This window comes from Alexandromys fortis, unplaced genomic scaffold (genome assembly GCF_014885135.2).
Source record: "Alexandromys fortis isolate MF-2015 unplaced genomic scaffold, M_Fortis_MF-2015_v1.1 scaffold_118, whole genome shotgun sequence".
Taxonomy (NCBI): domain Eukaryota; kingdom Metazoa; phylum Chordata; class Mammalia; order Rodentia; family Cricetidae; genus Alexandromys; species Alexandromys fortis.
Window position 1 is genome coordinate 867,958 of NW_026068010.1, and position 20,600 is coordinate 888,557.

The window sequence follows — 20,600 nt, forward strand, 5'->3', positions numbered from 1 at the left end:
TGTACCCCTCCCCGCTCCCCTCTCCCTGCACATGTGGAAGGAATTGTTGCCTGGAGTCAGTAGGAATTGAAGGAGGGTTGAGCCGGAGCTGGGTGTGATTGTGCACACCTTTAATACCTGTAGGCAGAGGTTGATAAAACTGAGTTTGAGGTTCACAGAATGAGTTCAAGGCCAAGGCCGGGAAAGAAAGGACAGGAAGAAGAATGTGGGAGACCGACTTGGACTTGAATCATTTATTTATATAAATGGGGGGGGGGATAAAAACCTCACTATCTTACTCTCTAATAACATTGCACTCAAACCACTGCAGTGTTAATGATTCAAGATCAGAAGTTGTGTTCAGCTGTAAAATCCTGTGCCCTCTAAAGAGCCAATCATTAAATAATATGCCTACATGCCAAAGGCTTTTAATATCTAATAATTCTGAGTATTTGGCTTAGCGCTTGCCATTTTCAAAGCACTTTACAAACTAGTCCTAAATTACATATAGCAGTAACATCTAAGTGCCCTAATTGACGTAGTACAGGTTTGTGCAGTATCTCTGTAGAGAAGGAAAAGTGTCTACATAAAAAGTGATCCATTTAGTTGTGACCCAGAACATCCTGCACTTCAAGAGATAGGAAAGTACATCAGATTCTTTGACCCATGATTGGCCACCCTTTTCAGTTCATTTATTAAGATTGTAGTCTCCAGGAGAAGGAAAGCATAATCAAAATATATTTGAGAAAAAATTTAGTTAAAAATATTTGGGGATGGGGGTTGAGACAAAGTCTGTCTATGTAGCCCTGGCTGTCTTCGAACTCACTATGTAGACCAGGCTGTCTTGGAACTCACTATGTAGACCCAGGCTGGCCTCAGATTCACAAAGCTCCACCTGCCTCAGCCTCCTGAGTGCTGAGATTAAAGGTTGTGATGCCATCATACTCAACTAATACAAATATATTTTTAAAAAAAGATTACAGTCTTCCATGTCTTAGACAAAAGTCATGTTTTGGTTATAATTTCAGGTGCTCTTTGGAACATCCTTCAGTTAGAGCCCCTAAGAGATGCCACCAGATCCATCAGCTTGTTTTCAAAGATTCCAGATATTTCCCTTTTCAGGCCAAATCTTAGTATTGTATTTCTTTTAGATTTTATAAGATACTGTGGTATAATTGCTGTGTAGGTCCTTTTACTTCAAGGATGGAATGCTTATCACACGCACCCCACACTGAACCTCACACTGTCTACCAGCAAGTATGCACCTGTTAGCCCCACCCTGAAAAATGATGGACATGAGAGTCTTAATGAGTCATTCGAACAAAGCTTCTGTGATTTGGGGCAGGGAAGATGAGTTGTACGTATGAAAAAGAAGACTTTGTGCTAATGTGTGGTGTTGCATAGGTAAGTTCAGAACATAGAATGGAACAGATAAGGCAGGCTTGAGGCAATCGCTGTTTCCAGGGCACCATCCTACTCTGACAGCTGCAATCTATCCTAGGTGCTGAGGAAAGCAAAGAAGGTAGGCATAGTCTGCTTTCCAGGAACTCTTGCAATACTGAAGCTAGTGGACTGTGAAAGAAATACCAATGTTCAAAGATGTATGGCTTTCCTCTTTGCAGTATAAAGCAGCTGTTAGCTGGGCGCACTCTCTCATGCCTATATAATCCCAGCTGCATGGAAGTAGTACTGAAGTAGGAGGGCCTCAAGTTCATTGACAGCCTGGACTACAGAGTAAGTTCATAGATCAGCCTGAACAGCTTGTTGAGACCATGTTCAAAACAAGTAAATGAGATGCATCACTTGCAGCTTTGTGGTAGAATTCCTGCCCTAGCCTATGTAGGTCCAGAGTTTGATCAACCCCACCAAAGCTAAGCGGGCAATAATGAGTCTTGAGTCAATATATTCCATAAATGATGGGTTTTCATCCCATATCTGTGTGCAGAATGGGTGAGTGTCAGAGAACAGTCGAGCCAGCAGTGAGTTCAGACCAAATCATAGTGCAGGTGTGATGGACTACCAACATAGATGTAGGAATGGAGACTTGATAACATTGGATACAAGAAATTTCTAGAGAAGAAACTTAGAAAGATCCTATATCATGGTAAGGATACAGAGAGAAAGGTTGGAGGTGAACCCAAACTTCTGGGGCCTATGTACATGTTCACTTACTGTTGAGGTTTTCCAGCCATTCCCTCACAACCAAAAACCAGTAAGGCAAGATTAACCTCTCCCCTGGTGTATCCTACTAATTGGAGTTAAAGAGTCAACTGCACTAAATCCATCTCCTTGGCAACCATGTCAGAACAATTGGCATCTTTTAAAGACGATGTGAATCCAGGGCTTCTGGGTCTAACACTTGGGGGTAGGAAGAGAGAGGAGCCTTGCTGTTGCCTGTTGACACCATGTGGTTGTCTTCGAAGGAAACAGTTCAGCTGGGCATGGTGGTACACAAAACTAGTTCCAGCCCTTAAGAAGCTGAGGCAGAAGGATGGAGGGTTTGAGGCCAGCCTGACTCACCTTGTCTTCAGAATTTAAATTCATTCCATTCATTTGTTAAATAACTATTTTGCACAGGGATGCAGGGATGCAGCAGGAAACAAGTTGACCTGCATGCAGCTTAGTTTCTAATGGCCCAGAGAGGTAATAAATGCATGCGGTCAGTCAATACTAGTGATTAATTGATTATTATAATATTGTTAGGCATGCTGAGCAAATTGATTGGTTTATGTGTCTTCTTGAGTGAAGATTTTGGAACAAACGAAAACTCAATAGTTTCTGTGACTCTTTTAGCCCCAGGGAGCACTGGAAAGAAATATGGTACGTTCCCAGTTTGTTAAAACTTTTCTAAATAAGCCATTCTGAAATAGCATCCCTATTAATAGAATATACATAACAATCAAAAATAGGTGGGTTGGGATTTTCCTCTTCAAAAAGAAATTAAGACTGCTGGAGCATTCGAAGTCTTTCCCACACTTAAAGGTGAAGACGCAAAGCAATAAAAGGTCTGTAGCAGATGGGCACCTGGTACAGTGCCAGGTATCTGGAGTGCTGGTCGGAAGCCAGGCCTCGATCTAGGCCAGTGATCATAAACTGCATAACCATATGTATGCCTTAGACAATAACTCCTGTTTCCAGTAAATAACCTTTTCTACCTGCATCAAAGGAAAGCTCCAGCTGGGCATTCTGTATGCACTTTAACCCCAGCTCTTTCCTGGCCTGGTGGTTCTGGGTACTATAAGCAAGCTGGCTAGCTGGATGGTGGTGATGTACATCTTTAATCCCAGCACTCAAGAAGTGGGAGCAAGCAGATCTCTATGAGTTCAAGGCCAACGTGGTCTACATAGTGAGTTCCAAGACAACCAGAGCTACATAGTGTGAGACTCTGTTTTAACAAAAAATAGAAAAAAGAAAATAAAAGGAAGAAAGAAAGAAAAGAGAGCAGGCTGAGCCAAGTCATGAGGAGCAAACCAGTAAGCAGCATTCCTCCATGATCTCTCCATCAGCTCCTGCCTGCAGGTTCCTACCCCGTTTTCCATGATGAACTATGATATAACAGTGTGAGTGAAATGAAATAACCCTTTACTCCTCCCCAAGTTGATTTTGGTTGGTCATGGGTGTTTCATCACAGCAATAGAAATCTCTGTATACCCTAATCTCAGAAGTGATATCTCACCAGTCCTGACGTTAAATGTCAATCAGTGTGGTCATACTCCAGAAGGGAATATTGGGTAGTGGAAGCCTCGGGACCACCTTGTAGGCAGCCTGTTAGAGTCCCCTCTGAAACAATCTTATACCCTCAAAGACATGTCTTGATTTGGCCACCATTCTTTAGAAGTGTTCCTTCCTCCAAAGCCACAGAGAAACCAAAAGAAATAGAAGTGTTCCTTCATAGCACTTGTCATTCACTAAGCTGGGATGGCCTTGTTTACTGACTGGCTCTAACTATGAACTCTGTGGAGGCTAAGAGTATCCTTGTTTGCAGGGAATGAAGGAAGGTGTGCACAGTGATTGTCAGTTCTACACAGGAAAAGAATGGAGCCCAAAGAGGGCTGAGAGCTCATAATGACCTGATTTTTGCTTACGCATCAGCTGACACTTGTGAACTCCGAAAGATGAAAGCATGAGTTTGTCAATGAATCATACCTATGTGCAGGAAGCGCTAGAGTAATATGCAGGAGAACGATAGCTATCATTTCTTCTAACTCTTGATTGCAAGCCCTTTCCCCAAACCCTTCCCTGAAGGTTTTTCCTTCTATAATCTTATTGCCTTAAATATATGTGTGTGTATGTATATATGGACATATATAACTAGATATATGATTTACATATGTTTATTGTCCATTTCCTCTCTACCCCCTCCCCCAATCTGGTGCACACTATAGTATAAATTCTGTGAGTACAGAGACTTTTGTCTGAACGATACTTATCCACAGCCCCTGGAATTGTGCCTGGCCCATAGTGGATGCTTGATAAGATGAACTTGAATTTCAAATGTTAGAATAACTGTTGGGTCAGTTTATGGCCACGTATCTGTAGCTCCATAGTCTACCACATGCAGCTAGATGAGTTTAGCCTGAGCTGAGGAGAATTAGATGTGTTTATCGTCTCTAAGAAGTCCAGCCTTGGGAGGCAGAGGCAGGCAGATCTCTGTGAGTTCGAGGCCAGCCTGGTCTACAAGGACTAGTTCCAGGACAGCTAGGGCTGTTACACAGAGAACCCTGTCTCAAAACAAACAAACAAATAGAATACCGAGAGGTCCAGTCTCTAGATTTGCAGTGCCAAGGCAAATGAGTTCCTCTCATGTTAATGAGAGCTGATGTGGAAGCACACTTGGATTTGTGAGTGCCTTTTCTACTTCATATATGTACAGTCTGGTCTCAGAGCTGTGGGACTCACAGATGATAATATTGCAAAAAATAATAAAACTAGATGATAAACTTACGTAGGATTACTCAAGTATTAATTTGTCCTTGCTTTGTAGTATGGAATTTTAGAAATTCCATCTTTTAGATGCAGTCTTGAACCTTACAAAAGACAAGCAAGAATCCAGTGGGGTGTCTGTGGCGGGTGTCTGTGGTGCCATCTTGGCACATTTGCTTCACAATAAGAACAGGCTCTTGTAGCCCTCACTAGCATCCGCATGGACATTTAGTCAATAGATATTAATTATTTATTTAATTATAATTTTCTTTATGCTTGAGAATTTCATACATGTATGTCATGGAATATATATGCCCTTGTCCTCCCCATGTTTCCCCTAACATGTTCCCCTTCCAACTTCGTGTTTTGTTTTTTAAATAACGCACTAAGTTTATCTAATTGGTGCATGAGTGTGGGTCCATCCACTGGAGCATGAGCAGCAGCCTACCACTGGCGACACCCTCACAAAAGAATGCCTCTCCCTCCCCCAGCAGCTATTAAATGCCAATTGTTCCACACTGAAACGAGGCCTGGCGCGCACCCACTTCCAGCTATGCCAGAATCTTGACTGGCTTGATTTTGCATGAGTAAGCATAACTGCTATGAGTTCACGAAAGGAATAGCCATGGCATGCCCAGAAGCAGCATTTCACTGCACTGCTCCCCGTGCTCTGGCTCCCACATCCTTCCTGCCTCCCTTTTCAAGCTAGTCCCTGAGCCTGGGCAGGAAACTGGGGTGGTGAAGGTAAAGATTACCCATTTAGGGCTGAGTGCTCAGTCTGTTAGTGCGTTGGTCAATTAATGTGTCTGCATTGATTGCTGCCCACTGCACATGAGAAGCCTCTCCTACAAGTATGAGAGCAGCCCAGGTCTATAGCTAGAAACATAAATATTAAGAAGCAATGTGACAACATTACCATTTAGTGAAGTAACAATACTAGCAGGTTCTCCCCAGCTGTAGGCTTTTGATCAGGATGATAGTACCAGGTACAAAATTAACTCTTGTGGAACAGACCTCAAATCCAATCAGAAAATGATAGTGACCCTCTCACAGTGCTGCAGCTACTGCACCAGTAGGCACATATTGCCTAGACAGGATGGTATTGTTGCATGCGGGTCCAGTGCTGGGTAAGGTCTCTGACGTCTTCTCCCCCAGCAGCCTGCATAGCACCTTCCAACACTTCCAACTAGCAGGAAGGTTTCTTGGTTGGTCTGAGGTTGATTTTTCTAGCCCTGCAGTCAAATAGGGTCTTACCACATAGTTATTATGGAGGGTAGCCAAGGGCAATGGTAATAGTCTGTGTTGTTTTGGAGACTTCTGGGGCCTGCCTCACCAATAACTCATAGGGAGGTATTTCATGCCCTGCACTGCAATTTCATTTAATAACCTGTGTCTTCTGGGAGCAGTATTGCATAAGTGTTAGTTTCTAACCAACTGGGATCCCAGAATAAGTTGTAATTGGAACTCAGAGTTCAAGGATCATGCATCACTGAGATTCCTCATTTAAAGTGGTTTCAGATCCTGGCTTGCTTACTGTTCTGCATACTTAAGCGTAAATCTTGGTGCTAAAAATACCTAGTAGAATTTTTCTTCAAAAAATGATTTATCTATGAAATTGGAGACCGAAGTTTCAATTAGCACTGCATTTCAAAGATGAGGTGTGGAGTGCAGCCATCATTTTCCTTGTCAGAGTGAATGAGTTGATCTATGTTCTGTATCAGATTCTGTGATCTAAGCTTTCAGGCTTGATGTTTCAATTTTGCTCCTGTCTGCATGTGAAGGATATACTTTGTCCTTAAATGGATGGTGAAAATGGGGGCTTTAGAGGCTTATGATTAGGAACTGTCAGCCTATGGGTGTGTCCCTGTCTGCTGCCCAGACTTGAGGCGGGCAAAAGCAGGTTTCCTTCCTGTTGGCTGGTTCTAATGGGTTGACTATCCGAGCTGTGTGCTTCTCAGCAAGCTAAGACTTGAGAACGCCAACGAGGCTTATTTCTAGCCAAAAGCAGATGGCCTACCTCCACACAGCTCTGACTGTAAAGTGAGACCGGCTCAAGTGGGGGAACCAGCTCTACCCTCCTTTCCGAGTTGGTAGCTTCCCACCTGTAGGAAAAGAAACTGAGGTCTGTAAAAGTTAAGGAGGCTGACTTAAGTTATACAGCTAGCAAGTGTTAACCATGGCTTAGAGTCTGCTTCAGAGCCTACAAAAGGCTTTACTAGTAGGACTTGGTTTGTGAAAATAGAATTTTTCAGCTTATTAAACTTCATGGGCATCATCTTTAAATAAATTCATTTTAACTTTTTCACTTACATTTTTCCAAAATACTTCTTGAACAGCTTCAAAAATATGGAAATTATCTTTATGGATGGGTAAAACTAAGAAATTTTTGTATGTACAAGGTCAGAGACTTGAGCTTAGAGTCATCTTTGCCCCTGTGTTGACTTAGGAAATATCAGTACCACCACCCCAAATCCTTAGTTGACTCATTACTAAAAGGGGGGGGGGAATGACGACAAGGTCAAGGGTTCTTCTGGGAGTTCGTGAAGTGACATGCTGTAATCACTGTGTATGTGATGGGTATTAGGTAATATTTGTGTGCTTTTCTTTACAAAGGTACAACCATCTACTTTGAAAAATCTTAAAATAGCACCTTATATTTATTCAGTGCCTTATTGTTGCAGAACTATATATATGATTATATTTAGTCCCCATAGAAGTTCTAAGTGGCTTATGATAATATCCCCATTTAACAGACCCCCATAGCTCTGTGCTCTTGAATGCCACAAAAGCTATCAAATCTCCAAACTGGACTCATTGTCTCACCAGTATCGTGGCTAGTCTCCTTTTCTTAGGCAATTCCAGTATGTCCTCAGTTCAAGACTAATAGAAACCTCGTCTCAAAGCATCAGGAGTGTGTTAGGGTCAGTTACTGGGTAATTCTATTCAGTATGAATTTTTTGGACAAGAAATTTGGCTGTGCAGGTTGTGTTTTGTAGTGTCCCACAATGGCCATGGCACAACACTGGGGCAGTTAATGTCAGTCCTTGTGCTAATATATCACATTAGGTTAGCCTTTCTTGTCTTCCCCCTAGAGTGACTGGTAGGCCATCCTTGCTTGGTGGTGGGAGGTATACTGTTAATAATTTTGGATTAAGTACTATTGTAGGAGAGGCCTCTTGTTTGTTCCCAGATGCTCAGCCCTGAAATAATCACATAGAAACCATATTATTTGTAATACTGGTTGGCCAATAGCTTAAGCGTATTTCTGGCTAACTCAGATCTTAAATTAACCCATCTCCATTAATCTGTGTTTCACCACAAGGCTGTGGCTTACCAAGTAAAGTCCCGGTGTGTCTCCAGTGGGGCTACATGGTTTCTCTTCACTCTGCCTTCTTTCTCCCAGCATTCAGTATAGTTTTCTCCACCTAGTTCTACTCTGCCCTATCAACAGGCCAAGGCAGTTTCTTTATTCACCAGTAGTATTCACAGCATACAGGGGGAATCCACATCAAAATACCATCCCAAGTCAGATAATTATTTAGTCTTAGGGAAGTTAAGCACCATAATGTCCTTGGCTTTGTATGACAAGTTAAGCTAGCTGACTTCTAATGCTGACATGTGAGTAATTTCACCTTGCATTTTTAAAAACACATACGATTTTACTTAATGGGTCTTTACCAGAGTGTTTTAGTTCATCTGGGGCTTTTCATTATAAATTATATTAAACAGAGAACTATAAATACTTAGATTTGGAGCCTTGAAACACAATGTGTATAGGGACAAACAGAAGTTTGCTACATGGCCCAGCATCTGCAGTGAAAATGGTCAGCAAGTATAAAGTCTATTACTGGATGAAGCCCCAGTGCACCATCAGAATGGACAGTGTGCTCTTCCACTTAGAAGTTCCCCTGTGGTCTAGGTTGTGCACCTGTTCAATTTTTAATTCCATCCTAGACTCTGTGCTAGCATGGCTCCATCCAGTTCAGCTACAGCTGCTTTCTGTCTTAAGGACAGTTTGTGTTTCAGTAGTAGAGAAGATGGCTCTAGGGTGTACAGCTATTTAAAGCTTGGAATTAATGAAGGGCTAGAAGATGTGTTGAGGCCTTTTGATATCCTGTAAGACAGGATATCTCTGAATAATGCAGTTCTGCCTTAGTGTATGCTAGGTCTTGGTTGTTACACTGCTGCTTTCTGATGCCAAAAACACTGAGTGTGTGGCTCTGGTGGGCTCTTCATTTAGCAGCTGATGTGTGATGGGACAGAAGCATAAAGGCTGACACAACCTCTAATGGAATCTTCTGCCTTGGGCTTGTTCACGTTAGCTAGTTCCTTCCTTTTATTTATCTCTGTTTCCTTTCTAGTGTTTATGTTTTAATTAAAGAAAGGGTCTCACTCACTGTGTAGCCCCGACCAGCCTAAACTCACTGTGTCAACCAGGTTGGCTACAGACTTGAAGCTGTTGTTCAGGTGCTGGGGTTGTAGGTGTGAGCCACTAGCCCTGCCGTTGAGCTAGGTGTGCACAAGAGCATGTTTGCGTTGCATCAGAACCCGCAGCATCCCTCGGTTTGAAGGTAAATGTTTGTACACTTTACTTTCTAGTCATATAGTCCTGTCCTACTTGTTCAGTGAACCACCCCAATCCAGTACTTTGAGCTTTTTAAAAAACATCGCCTTTGGAGGGCCACTGCTCTCCGTTAGATGCCCTCCCCACCCCCACCCTGTGAGTGTGTTTACTTTCTGGATTCTATTAACCTACTACATTATAGGAATGGAGTTCTCTCTCCAAGCCCTGGTATGTATATTAAGTAGGATGTTTTCTTAATTGGGGAGGGATTTTGAATTGCCTTTCCCTACTTAAGTTCATTCTATTTCAGTTAATACCTGAATAAGACTTGAAACCTGACAATGCAGAACTTAAAGAGTCAAGAATTTGCTGAGTTGTTTTAGTAAATTATTTGTAGCATAGGAGTTTGTACTTAATTCTTGGTGTACAAATGATTGTGTGTGTGTGTGTGTTCTGTTTTGTTGATCTCTGCTGCTTTTGTAGAGGAGATGATCATACATAATCTCCCAAAGCAGTGTTTGACACCTAAAATATGGATGATAGAAGTGTCTGGTGGTCAGGAGGAGACCGGGTCCTTCCTGGCAGTCCATGTGGCAGAACAAGGCACCCTTGCCTTGGTGTAGGCTACATGCTTGGTTTCTGTGTCTCTTTGTCATCTACTTCCTCCTGAGCTGCGCTCTGCTCTATACTGTTAGGCCTAGCCAGATATTTAATCCTGGGTAAGGGGTATAGAGAAATGACTTTTCCTCCTCTCTTCTCATGGTATTTAGCTAGGCTTGTTGTTTATTGTGTGGATGACTGTTGCCAGCATATATATATAAGTATACCACATGTGTGCCTGGTGCCTGTGGAGGCCAGAAGGGCATGTTGGTCGCATGTGTGTGTGAGCTGCCATGTGGATGCTGGGAACTAAACCCAGATCCTCTGTAAGAGTCGCCAGTGCTCTAACCACTGAGCCATCTCTCCGGTCCAAACTTGAGATGTACAAATGTTTTACATTTTAGTTAAAAAAAAAAACCTTCAGTTCAGTTAATGATAGGTATACAATTTCCCTTTAAAACTCAGATTCAAGGGATTAATTAGCTTCTACATGTGTTAAATCATGAAAACACTTTTAAAGGAGCCTGTAGTTCTAAATATTTCTCTCATCTTCATTGGTTTTCATTCCTGGACTTTTTAGCTCTAGGAATAATTTACAGTCATCGGGTGAATCATGACCAAGGCCTGTGGGGTGGACAACTTGTCTTCTAGTGTAGGCCAGCCACAGCCTTGACACACTGAGGAAGACAACTCCCCGGGCTGACCAGACCTGCTCTGATTTCCATCTTCAAGGCCAAGAGCCAAGAGCTCTGCAGCAGTTAGGACAGTCTGTAGGGCCTCTCTGGAGAACAGAACTCCTTTAGGGTCGGGAGAGTGATCTACAGACACAGATTTCGGTGGGGTAGTTTTCTTATGTCTGGTTCATTTATCAAGGGAGTATGCCAAACCTCTGCCCAAGTTCAAGGGAGCTGGAGTAGAAACTCAGAGAGACTGTCCACTGTGGTGTTCTTTTTGTCACAGTTTCTGTATACCTTTCTCCTGTTTGCATTTTGAGCTGCTGTTTGGTAAGAGCTGGCATTTTATTTTGTGTCTGTGCTTTTCAGTCATTAGTCACATTTCCTATCTTCCTCTTGGTTCAGGCAGCTGCCATATTAGCTATTAGCTTTGCGGGGGGGGGGGGCAGGATATTGGCTCCCTTCCACATTCATTTTTCAAGACTACAAATCCTTTTTCCCATCTGCACTATTTTTTCATCTGTCTTCTCGAAGAGCAAACACATATTTTTATTGAATAAGAAGTCCAATAATTATTTTGATCTCCTCTTTTTGGGTTTATTTCTCCCAACTAGTAATTTAATAGGGCATATACATACATTTTTCAGTCTAACAGTTGGCCTATCACACAAATGTGCTGCCCTGGGGATTTCATAATTCATGTGCTTTTCGACTTTGAGTTTATTGTTTCCTAAGCAGCCCCCACACCACCTCACAGTTATTTTCAGTAAGAGATGTTTTTTCTTCATATATACCATGGCATGCTTGCTCAGGTCTTGTAATATGAGGTGAAAATTAATGATATTTTCTATATTAAGGTTTAGAAATAAATATTTGTAAGAATCCTTCTACTTTGAAAATGAGGTCAGCATACCTGTGGTGAAGCAGGTGGCCTATAAACTGAGAGATGTTTCTTTTAAGAGCTGAGGTAGTGAGAACCAGCCCACATAAACTATTAGCTGTAGAAGTCATCTGTGTGGTACCAGCCAACTCTGAACAATCACCTGCAAGTGAGGAGCTGCGGTGAGCTGAGAATACAGAATCCGGGTGAAGGGCGCAGTGCTCTGTCTTCATTAAGCAGTTCTTGTCATAAATACAGCCCCTGCCATGTTTCACTTTAGGCGGTTAAGTTATACACTGATGCTTATACATACACACACACACGCGCGCGCGTGCGCACACACACACACACACACACACACACACAAGAGCATCCCTTTATGTAGCTCACTAGGCTAAGTTCTAGACATTTTCCATACCTTGCAGAAGAGCTGTTAGAAAAGTGTTAATTCCCTGGGTCCTAGAGTCGGCCCACCTGGATTTATATCACACACAGTACCATCGCTTACTGGCTATTGTGACATTAGGTAAGTTTTGCAACCTCCTCTGTTTCTTCTTACTTCCTCCTATATTGATTGGCACAGAGGAGCTGAGGGTTAGGCATAGACACTTGGTAGATAGTACATAGGTACTATTGCTATTATTTTTGTATCACATCCCCAGTAATGTGTATTAGGTCGGTATCCAAAGAAAAATTGCTTAAGACAAAGTGGGTATGTTCATATGTCAAATGTAATATTACTGTCAGTGGGGTCCTGTGCTCATGCAGTTCATAACGTAGAAAACACCATCATAGTGTTTTGATGTCAAAACTGGCCGACTTGTCTATTCATTCCTGAGAAGAGGAGTGTGCATTGAGGGAAAAAATAGACAAGAGACAGAAGGTATCAGGGGCCTTCCGATGAATACTGTGACAGAAGCCCCAAGTTTATTACTCACCGTCCTTATGTACCCCAGTCAAAAGGGGAGGGCACAAGACTTCCATGATACAAAAAACAAACAAGCGAATTACCTCCTAACATCTCAAAACACCTGGTAACCATGCCCTAAGTCAAACATTCTGTTGTCCAGTAGCCTTTGGACAAACATCCTGTTATTTGTTCTTGAGGAGAACTTTCTAACCTTTAATCAAGATAGAATGGACCCAAAACTATGTGGTCCCTTACATTTTGATCTGCATCCTTGAATGAAAAGAGTGTTTTATATTAAGAAAACATTACTAACCAGGCATAGTGGCACACACCTTTAACCCAGCTCTAGGGAGGCAGAGACAGGCAGATCTCTGTAAGTTCAAGGCCAGCCTGGTCTACAGAGTGAGTTCTGGGACAGCTGGAGCTACGTAACGCGACCTTGTATTGGGGGTGGGGTGGGGAGACAGAAAGGAAAGAAATTCTCAGTAGTACCAGCCTTCCTTCTCTTGCCATTGTAGTTCATGGTCCTGGAGGTACACATGACCTAATATACAGCATGGTTTGGATCTCAGATGCCCCCCCAAAGGTCCACCTGTTGAAGGGTTAATTCCCAGCTTGATGCTTTGGGAGGTGGAAAAACCTTTAAGAGATGGAGCATAGTGGAAACTGAGGTGTGGTACCCCTGTGGGGGTGTGCTGGGACCTGAGTCCCTTCCTTTTCTCTTTCTGCTTCACCAACTGGCTGTGCCTTACTCCTTGCTGTCACCATCTGTGCCACTTCCCATGGACCTAGGAGCAGCAGGACCTGCTGTGACAGCAGACACAGCACTGTAGGCAGCCGAGGCCGCATAGCTGTGCTGGGCTCCAGGACTGTCAAAAGTTAGCTGATGCTTTATGCTTGCACTTCATTAGCAGCTTCTCTAGGAAATGGGGTTTGGGGAGTGTCTGCATGTATAAATGAGGCTTCCATTTCTGTATAGTGAGCTAAACCAAGGCAGAGACCCATTCTCTGAGGTGGGTCTCTCACTTGCCAGGAAAAGGGTGATCCTCTGTGTTCTTACTAAGACTTTTGGACAGCCCCAGATGATCAAAATACTTTACCATGGAAGAAAGAACTCTAGCTTGGCCTCATTCTGCATCTGTAGTCACCAGAATCAGTGATGCGGTTGTGTTGCTGCCATACATAGCCACTGGAGTCAATTGCTCAGCCAGGAGCCATGGTTGTCCATCTCTGGCCCATGTTTTCACTGTCTGCTTTGCCGCTACTTCCATGTCGCCTATTGTCTACTATTCTACTATAGATACAATATTTCTATTTATTTATTTTTTATTTTATTTTATTTGGTTTTTCGAGACAGGGTTTCTCTGTGGCTTTGGTGCCTGTCCCAGAACTAGCTCTTGTAGACCAGGCTGGCCTCGAACTCCCAGAGATCCACCTGCCTCTACCTCCCGAGTGCTGGGATTAAAGGCGTGCGCCACCACCGCCCGGCTTATTTCTATTTGTTTTAAAATAATAAATGAAATACATTTATTTTATTTAAATAAAATATAAAATAATTTATTAAGATAAAAAATTATAAAACATTTTGTGTGCCATGCTTTAAAGTGGTAGTTCTCAAGCTGTGGACCACGACTGTTTCACAGGGGTCACCTAAGGACATTGGAAAACACAGATAATTACATTACAGTTCATAACAGTAGAAAAATTACAGTTATAAAGTAGCAGTGAAAATAATTTTATGGTTGGGGGTCACCACAGTGTGAAGAACTGTGTTAAAGGATCGCAGCGCTAGGAAAGTTGTGGAATGACTTGACGTGATTTTTTTTCTTTCTATGATGTTCTGATCAAAGATTCAGTTGAACTCTTCCTCTGTGCCATCTCCCAGACTCCTCTCCCTCCATCCATCCCCCAGCCCTGGTTAGCACCACTTTGCTGTCTGCTTCTGAATTTAATTTTTAGCTTCCAGTGTAAATAAGATGACAGAATATTTGCTCCTGGCTGCCCTGCCCATTTTCCTGGTCAGTGTCTTCCCTGTGTTGTCACAAATAGCAGTATGCCTTCTTCTTTTAAAACTAAGAATTCTTATGTGGGTACCTGTGTCACACACACATAGTTTTCCTTGTCCCTGTTTGCACTGGATGAGCACAAATTACATTCAAAATTTAGCTATTGTGAAAAATTCTGTACTGAGCATGCGGGTAGAGCTACCTTCTCAGCATGAATGTATTGGTTACTTTTCTGGTACTGTGAAGAATTTATTTTGGCTCCTGTTCAAGAAGGTTAAATGTCTATAATGGTGGAAAAGGTATGGTGGCAGACCCAGGTGTGGGTGGAGGCTACTCGTTTGTTCCTGGATGCCCAGACCAGAAATTTATATTTACTCAAAAATTATATTAATTAAAACACTGCTTGGCCAATAGCTTAAGTGCATTGCTAGCTAGCTCTTATATCCTAAACTAACCCATTTCCATTAATTTGTGTATCACCACAAGGTCGTGGGCTACCAGCAAAGTTTCAGCGGGCTCCAGCAGAGGCATCTGTCCCTGGTGGCGGCTACATGGCTTCTCACTGACTCTACCTACTCTCTCTATGTATCTCTTTCAAACTGGCTTTACTCTGTTAAGTCTTTGGCCGAAAGCAGCTTTTTTATTAACCAATGGCAATAAAACATATTCACAGTATACATCAGCTCCCACATCACTCAGAAAGATGAGAGATCACAGGAAGCGGGGAGGGGGGAGAGAGAATAAGAAATGGGGCCTTCAGTGATATACTTCCTCCAGCAAGCTGCAACCCCTAAAGGTTGCATAACCTGCCCCAAACAGCACAAGCAGCCTGGCTGTTCACATAGTGCTGGGATCCAAACTCCAGTCCTCATATTTGCTGGCAAACACTCTCCCAGCTGAGCTGTCTTCCTAGCTCTCATGTTTTGTTAGGGAGGTGTCTTTTTGGGTCCTGCCCCCATTGTTCAGTCAGGTTTTTCCTGAGATATTTTAGTTCTTGTGAATTTTGTATTTTACCATGTCCCAATTCAAATCGCTCATATCAAACTGAGAATCCACTGTATATGTACACACACACACACACACCAGGCTCAGGGAGAGCTCAGCTGAGTCCCCTGACCCGAGGAAGGTAAAAAAAATTGGCCTTCATATTTCCTGTGAAATCCACAACAGTTTGATCCAAATGAAATACCCACCTCTTAATCACCTTGTGAGGCAGCTGAGACAGTCATCATCATTACACAAAGCAGCCCTCTCTCCATTTCTGTTTGGTTTTTCTGCATTGATTAAATAGTACTTTTCTTCTTTCTCTTTGGGCCATATGGACATGAAATGAAAGGGTTTCAATAGTACGCCATTCAAATTCATGACACAAGTATTTTCAAAACTAAGTATGCCACAGTGGCATATATACCTATTATCCCAGCACTCAGGAGCCAGAGGCAGGGAGATCTCTTGAGAACAGCTGCTGGCTTGTCAGTAGCTGTGGGCAGCTGTTTGCAGCTGTCCTCTGGAAATCCAGTCATCTGCTCATGGTTTTGTGTTTGTTCAAGACAAGACCTCTCTCTGTAGCCCAGGCAGTCTAGTACTTGCCTTAGAATTGTGCTGGGATTCCAGGCATGAGCCAGGACACCCAGTTCCCTCCCCCTGTCCAGCCCTTTTGGAAGATGTAGCGATTGTCCACTTCCTCTTCACCTGGGAAGAAAGGCAGATGGCTACAGCGAAACTCCTCTCGCAGCACGCTCCTCACAGTGTGCGAGAGTGATTCAGTTTCTGCCACTTCCCTAAGACGCCTGTGTTTTGTCACTAAGCCTTGCTTGTTTGAACACATCCTTTATCTGAACCTGTTTTTCCATCTGCCCTGTGACATATCTTTTACTTTCTAGTTAGCTGATCAAAGGTACAAGCAGGGAAAGTGCTGTGTGTGTAGCCTGTGTTCTTGCTGTACCTCAGCTCTGGATGTCTGCAGGTCACCTAACGTAGTTCTGAGCTATTTGAGATACAGCTGCTCCAACTTGAGTTCTTGTAAATTCTCTTTTTCCTTTGTTCTTTAATTTTTGGTTCTTCATGTTAGTTGCCTTAAATACTTACTACTGCATAGACTGACATCATTCTAACTCAAGGAATGGGGAGGGTCCAGTGAGATGGCTCAGTGAGGAAGGCCTATCAAACCTGCTCTGAGTTGGATCCCCAGAACCCACATAGTGGGAAGAGAGAACCAACTCCCACAAGTTGTCCTGTGATCATTACTGGGGTACTAGCACACATGTGTGCGCGTGCACACACAAATCAATGTTCAAATTTTATAAAAGAAAAACAGACCAAGTTATCTCAAAACGAATTGATTTGACTTTGGGTGTTAGATGATTCTGACACTGCAGTCCTCTCTTTAGAGAAGAGGCCAGGCTGCCATCATAGCAGACGAAGTAGTATTGCTCCTGAGGTTAAAGTGAGTGCAGGCCAATGTAGAACTCCCCGTGTATACCAGCTGGTGCTGAGATTAAAGATGTATGCCACCATGCCCAGCCCCCCTCACCTTTTTTCTTCATGTGTGGAGAAGAGTACACCCTCACTAATGATGCACAGAAATGATTGCCATTGTTGGCTCAACTGACATTACAGCTTGTTTAGTTTCATGGTCTCTGTTGTTGGTTTAGTTTTCTGAGACACAGTCTCATTGTAGCTGGCCTGGCCCCAAACTCACAGCCATCTTCCACCACACCTGGCTTGACAATTGTGTGTGTGTGTGTGTGTGTGTGTGTGTGTGTGCACACGTGCGCGCGCGCATGTAAGAACAGTGCTCGGGATCAAACCTAGCACTTGGCACTTTATGCTCTGGTTCTGCACTATAGCCTCAGATTGTCGATTTTTACTAGTATGAAAATTTCGAATGCACACACACATTCATCTGGCAATTCACATCTTTTGGTTATTTTTCAAATTGAGACAAGACAGATTTCTTTATTAAGGATATATGATTTAATAATTTATATTGCAATTTCCAGTTTGTCCCCACCACTATTCCCCATAAAACACTTTTTTTTTTTTCAGGGCTGAAGCTGTAGCTCTAGGGTAGAGTGCTTGCCTAGCATGTGAGGCCCTAGGTTTGATCTACAGCAACACACACATACACACGCACACATACATGCATGCATACACACACAGGGAGAGAGTGAGAGGAGTTTCTGTTTCCGTTTTGTATTGGAGACTATTAGTCATTTTTAGATCGTGGTCCCAGCAAGGTTCTGTTCATGCATAATGATTTCCAGAAATGCGTTGGTGGCTGCTTTTCAGAAATCTTCCCTTTTCCCCACAGGAAAGCCATAGAAGAGTTGCTAAAGGAGGCCAAGCGTGGGAAAACCAGAGCAGAGACGATGGGACCAATGGGTTGGTAAGTTCTTGAGAAAGCCTTCTTAAAACTTAAAAAACAAAACAAAACAGGAAGCTGAGGCAGGAGGATTGCCACAAGGATGATACCAGCCTGTAAGTCTTGACTGGAGATGCCAGAATGTGAATAGAGGTTGCAAAGTCTTGAGTGCTGTGGAAATCCCGATGTAAGATAAGAACACTTGGGGGATAAGCACAGTGGGCGCTGGGGATGTTTAGAGAATGTATGATGGGTTTATAGCATCGATCTGGTTCACAAGGCGCCCCAAGATCTGGAGATACCTCTGGGCCCAGATAGCAGTGTTAATCCTGTGACCATCATTGGTTTAGTCAGCAGAACCAACATCTACCCTTGGAGTCTCTATGCAGACTAGAGTTTGTCCAAATGTAATAATAGGGAGTGGGTGCAATGGCTCAGTAGGTAAAGGACTTCTTGCCTGCCAACCTTAGTTTGAGCTTAGGGACCCACATGGTGGAAGGAGAGAAGTCATTTCCTCAAGTAGTCCTCTGACCTCTACATGCGCACACAATAAATAAAATGTAAAATAATATGGGCAGCAGAAAAATTGAACCATAAGACCCGATTCTAGTCTGCTAGGCATCCTTCAGTATGACGTCCAGTAGCTGCTCTGTAAATGTGCTGGTGCTGGGTCCTTTCTACAGTAACAGCTCACCACAGTGGAACACGGGTAAGAACAGAAGTATGAGTTTCCTTTACATCTTGTTTCATGTTTTGTTCCCCTCTTTGTATTATTTCTTCCTTTTGAGATTTTCATACATGTATACAATGAAATATGATCATATCTGTCTCTAATTTTCCCTTTCCAACTCCCCCATAACCCACCTCATATTCCCTCTCCCAACTTCTCTCTCTCTCTCTCTCTCTCTCTCTCTCTCTCTCTCTCTCTCTCTCTCTTAAATAACTCACTAGCTCTAGTTAGTGCTGCCCATGTGTATATGGGCTGGGGCTATCCTCTGGGGGCTTCCCCCTTCTCTACTAGCTGTCAGCTTCCTGTAGCTCCTCAGTGAGGTGTGGTACCTAGATTACCTACCCTACCTATGCTAGGATTTGGGCTGGCCTGCACTTGTGGCGGTGGCCACAGCTGCTTGGAGTTCATGACTGGGATGCCAGGTCATGTCCAGAAGACAGCATTTCACAGCACCCCTCTCCATTTTTTAATTTTTACTTTTAAATATGCCTGTTTTTCTTATTTTGTATGTGTGAGTGTTTGCCTTCATGTATATCTGTGTACCACATATAAATGCCTGATGCCTAGGGAGGCCAGAAGAGGGTGTCAGATCCCCTGGAACTGGAGTTAGGGTGATTGTGTAAGAGCTGGAATAGAACTCCAGTTCTCTGCAAAAGTACCCAGTGCTCTTAAGCACTACTGAGCCATCTCTCCAGCTTTTGTTTTGTTTCTGAGGCGGGGTCTTTTGTATCTTAGGCTGCCCTCAAGCTCCCTGTATAGCCAAGAATGACTTTGAAATTTTTTTAAGGTTTAATTTTTTCAGTGTGTGTGTGTGTGTGCATATGTATGTTCAGGTGTTTTTTGGCCAGCCCTGGGACTGCTGTGAAAAGCTGCCTTGTGGGTGCTGGGAATCAAACTGTGGTCTTCGCTACAAGAACAGTGTGTGCTCATAATTCCTGAGCTTTCTCTCCACCACCTTGACTTTAACATTCTGATTTTACTGCCTCTACCCCTATGTCCTAACATTACAGGCATGTGTCTCTGGGGCTCCAACCCAGGGTTTTATATAAGCCAACTAGGCAAGTACTATGCCAACTGAGCTAATCCCAGCCCATTGTTTTGTAAATTTGGCTTTTAGAACCATGCACATAATTTTCATAAAATATGGAGATAAATTAAACCAAAATAGAGAAAAAATACCTAACTCCTCAAAAATCACGCAAAATAAAGCACATAGACCGGAATAAACCATTAAGTGGGTATCTTAGACCAGAGGCGCACAAAAAGAAAGTATTTCAAGTGATCTAAAATTTGACTGTAGTTCTAGAAGACAAAAGAACTATTTTTCCTTCATGTGGTGGTGATGATGATGCTGATATCCTGAACACCATGGACATCAGTGGCTTCTGAGTCTGTCAGTTGAGAGTGAAGAGGAATTGCTGTATTCTCCTGTAAACATTGTATAGTAGGATAAGATTAAAGGTCAAAGCCAGAGATGTAAAAACTGAATCTCAGCCTAAATGTGAATTAGAAATATCATAGGAAGTTGTACTGCATTACTTTTCAGATAACACTTTTTCTTTTTTAAGTTCTGGAACACAGAAAAGGCCTAGAAATACTGACTGCCCAGCCTTTAGCAGTGAGGTCTGGTCCAGCCTGTTACCAAAGTCCCGTTTCTCACGAAAGGACACAGGGGCAGGGACCATTGCTTGCACATTTGAAGCTGTGCTCAGAATAAGCTGGACTATGGGATTGAAGGTCACAGTCTCATAAAATAGCCTTCATTTCTCATACCAAAATTACCAAAATGCCTTCAGACTTCAGAGGTTCACTAACACAAAGTTGCTGGACTCTGTTACACTGTGGTTTCAGGTTGTTACAGGAAAGGGCTACAGATGAAAGTAAAGCAGGATAAGAAACCTGAAGCAGGGGATCTAGAAGGGTTCAACACCGGAAGCCACTCAGCCTCTCCCCTTTGGAACCAGAACCTG

The 20,600-nt window shown here is 42.9% G+C and overlaps 1 protein-coding gene across 1 annotated transcript in view; it reads left to right on the plus strand.

Annotated features, from left to right (window-relative positions):
- The window catches only part of LOC126513467 (protein POLR1D-like), a 33,859-nt gene that overhangs the window by 5,365 nt on the left and 7,894 nt on the right, over nt 1–20,600 (plus strand). The window contains exon 2 of the mRNA XM_050161853.1: nt 17,850–17,924. Coding sequence (XP_050017810.1) covers nt 17,850–17,924 — 75 coding nt within the window. The remainder of the gene's footprint in view (nt 1–17,849; nt 17,925–20,600) is intronic.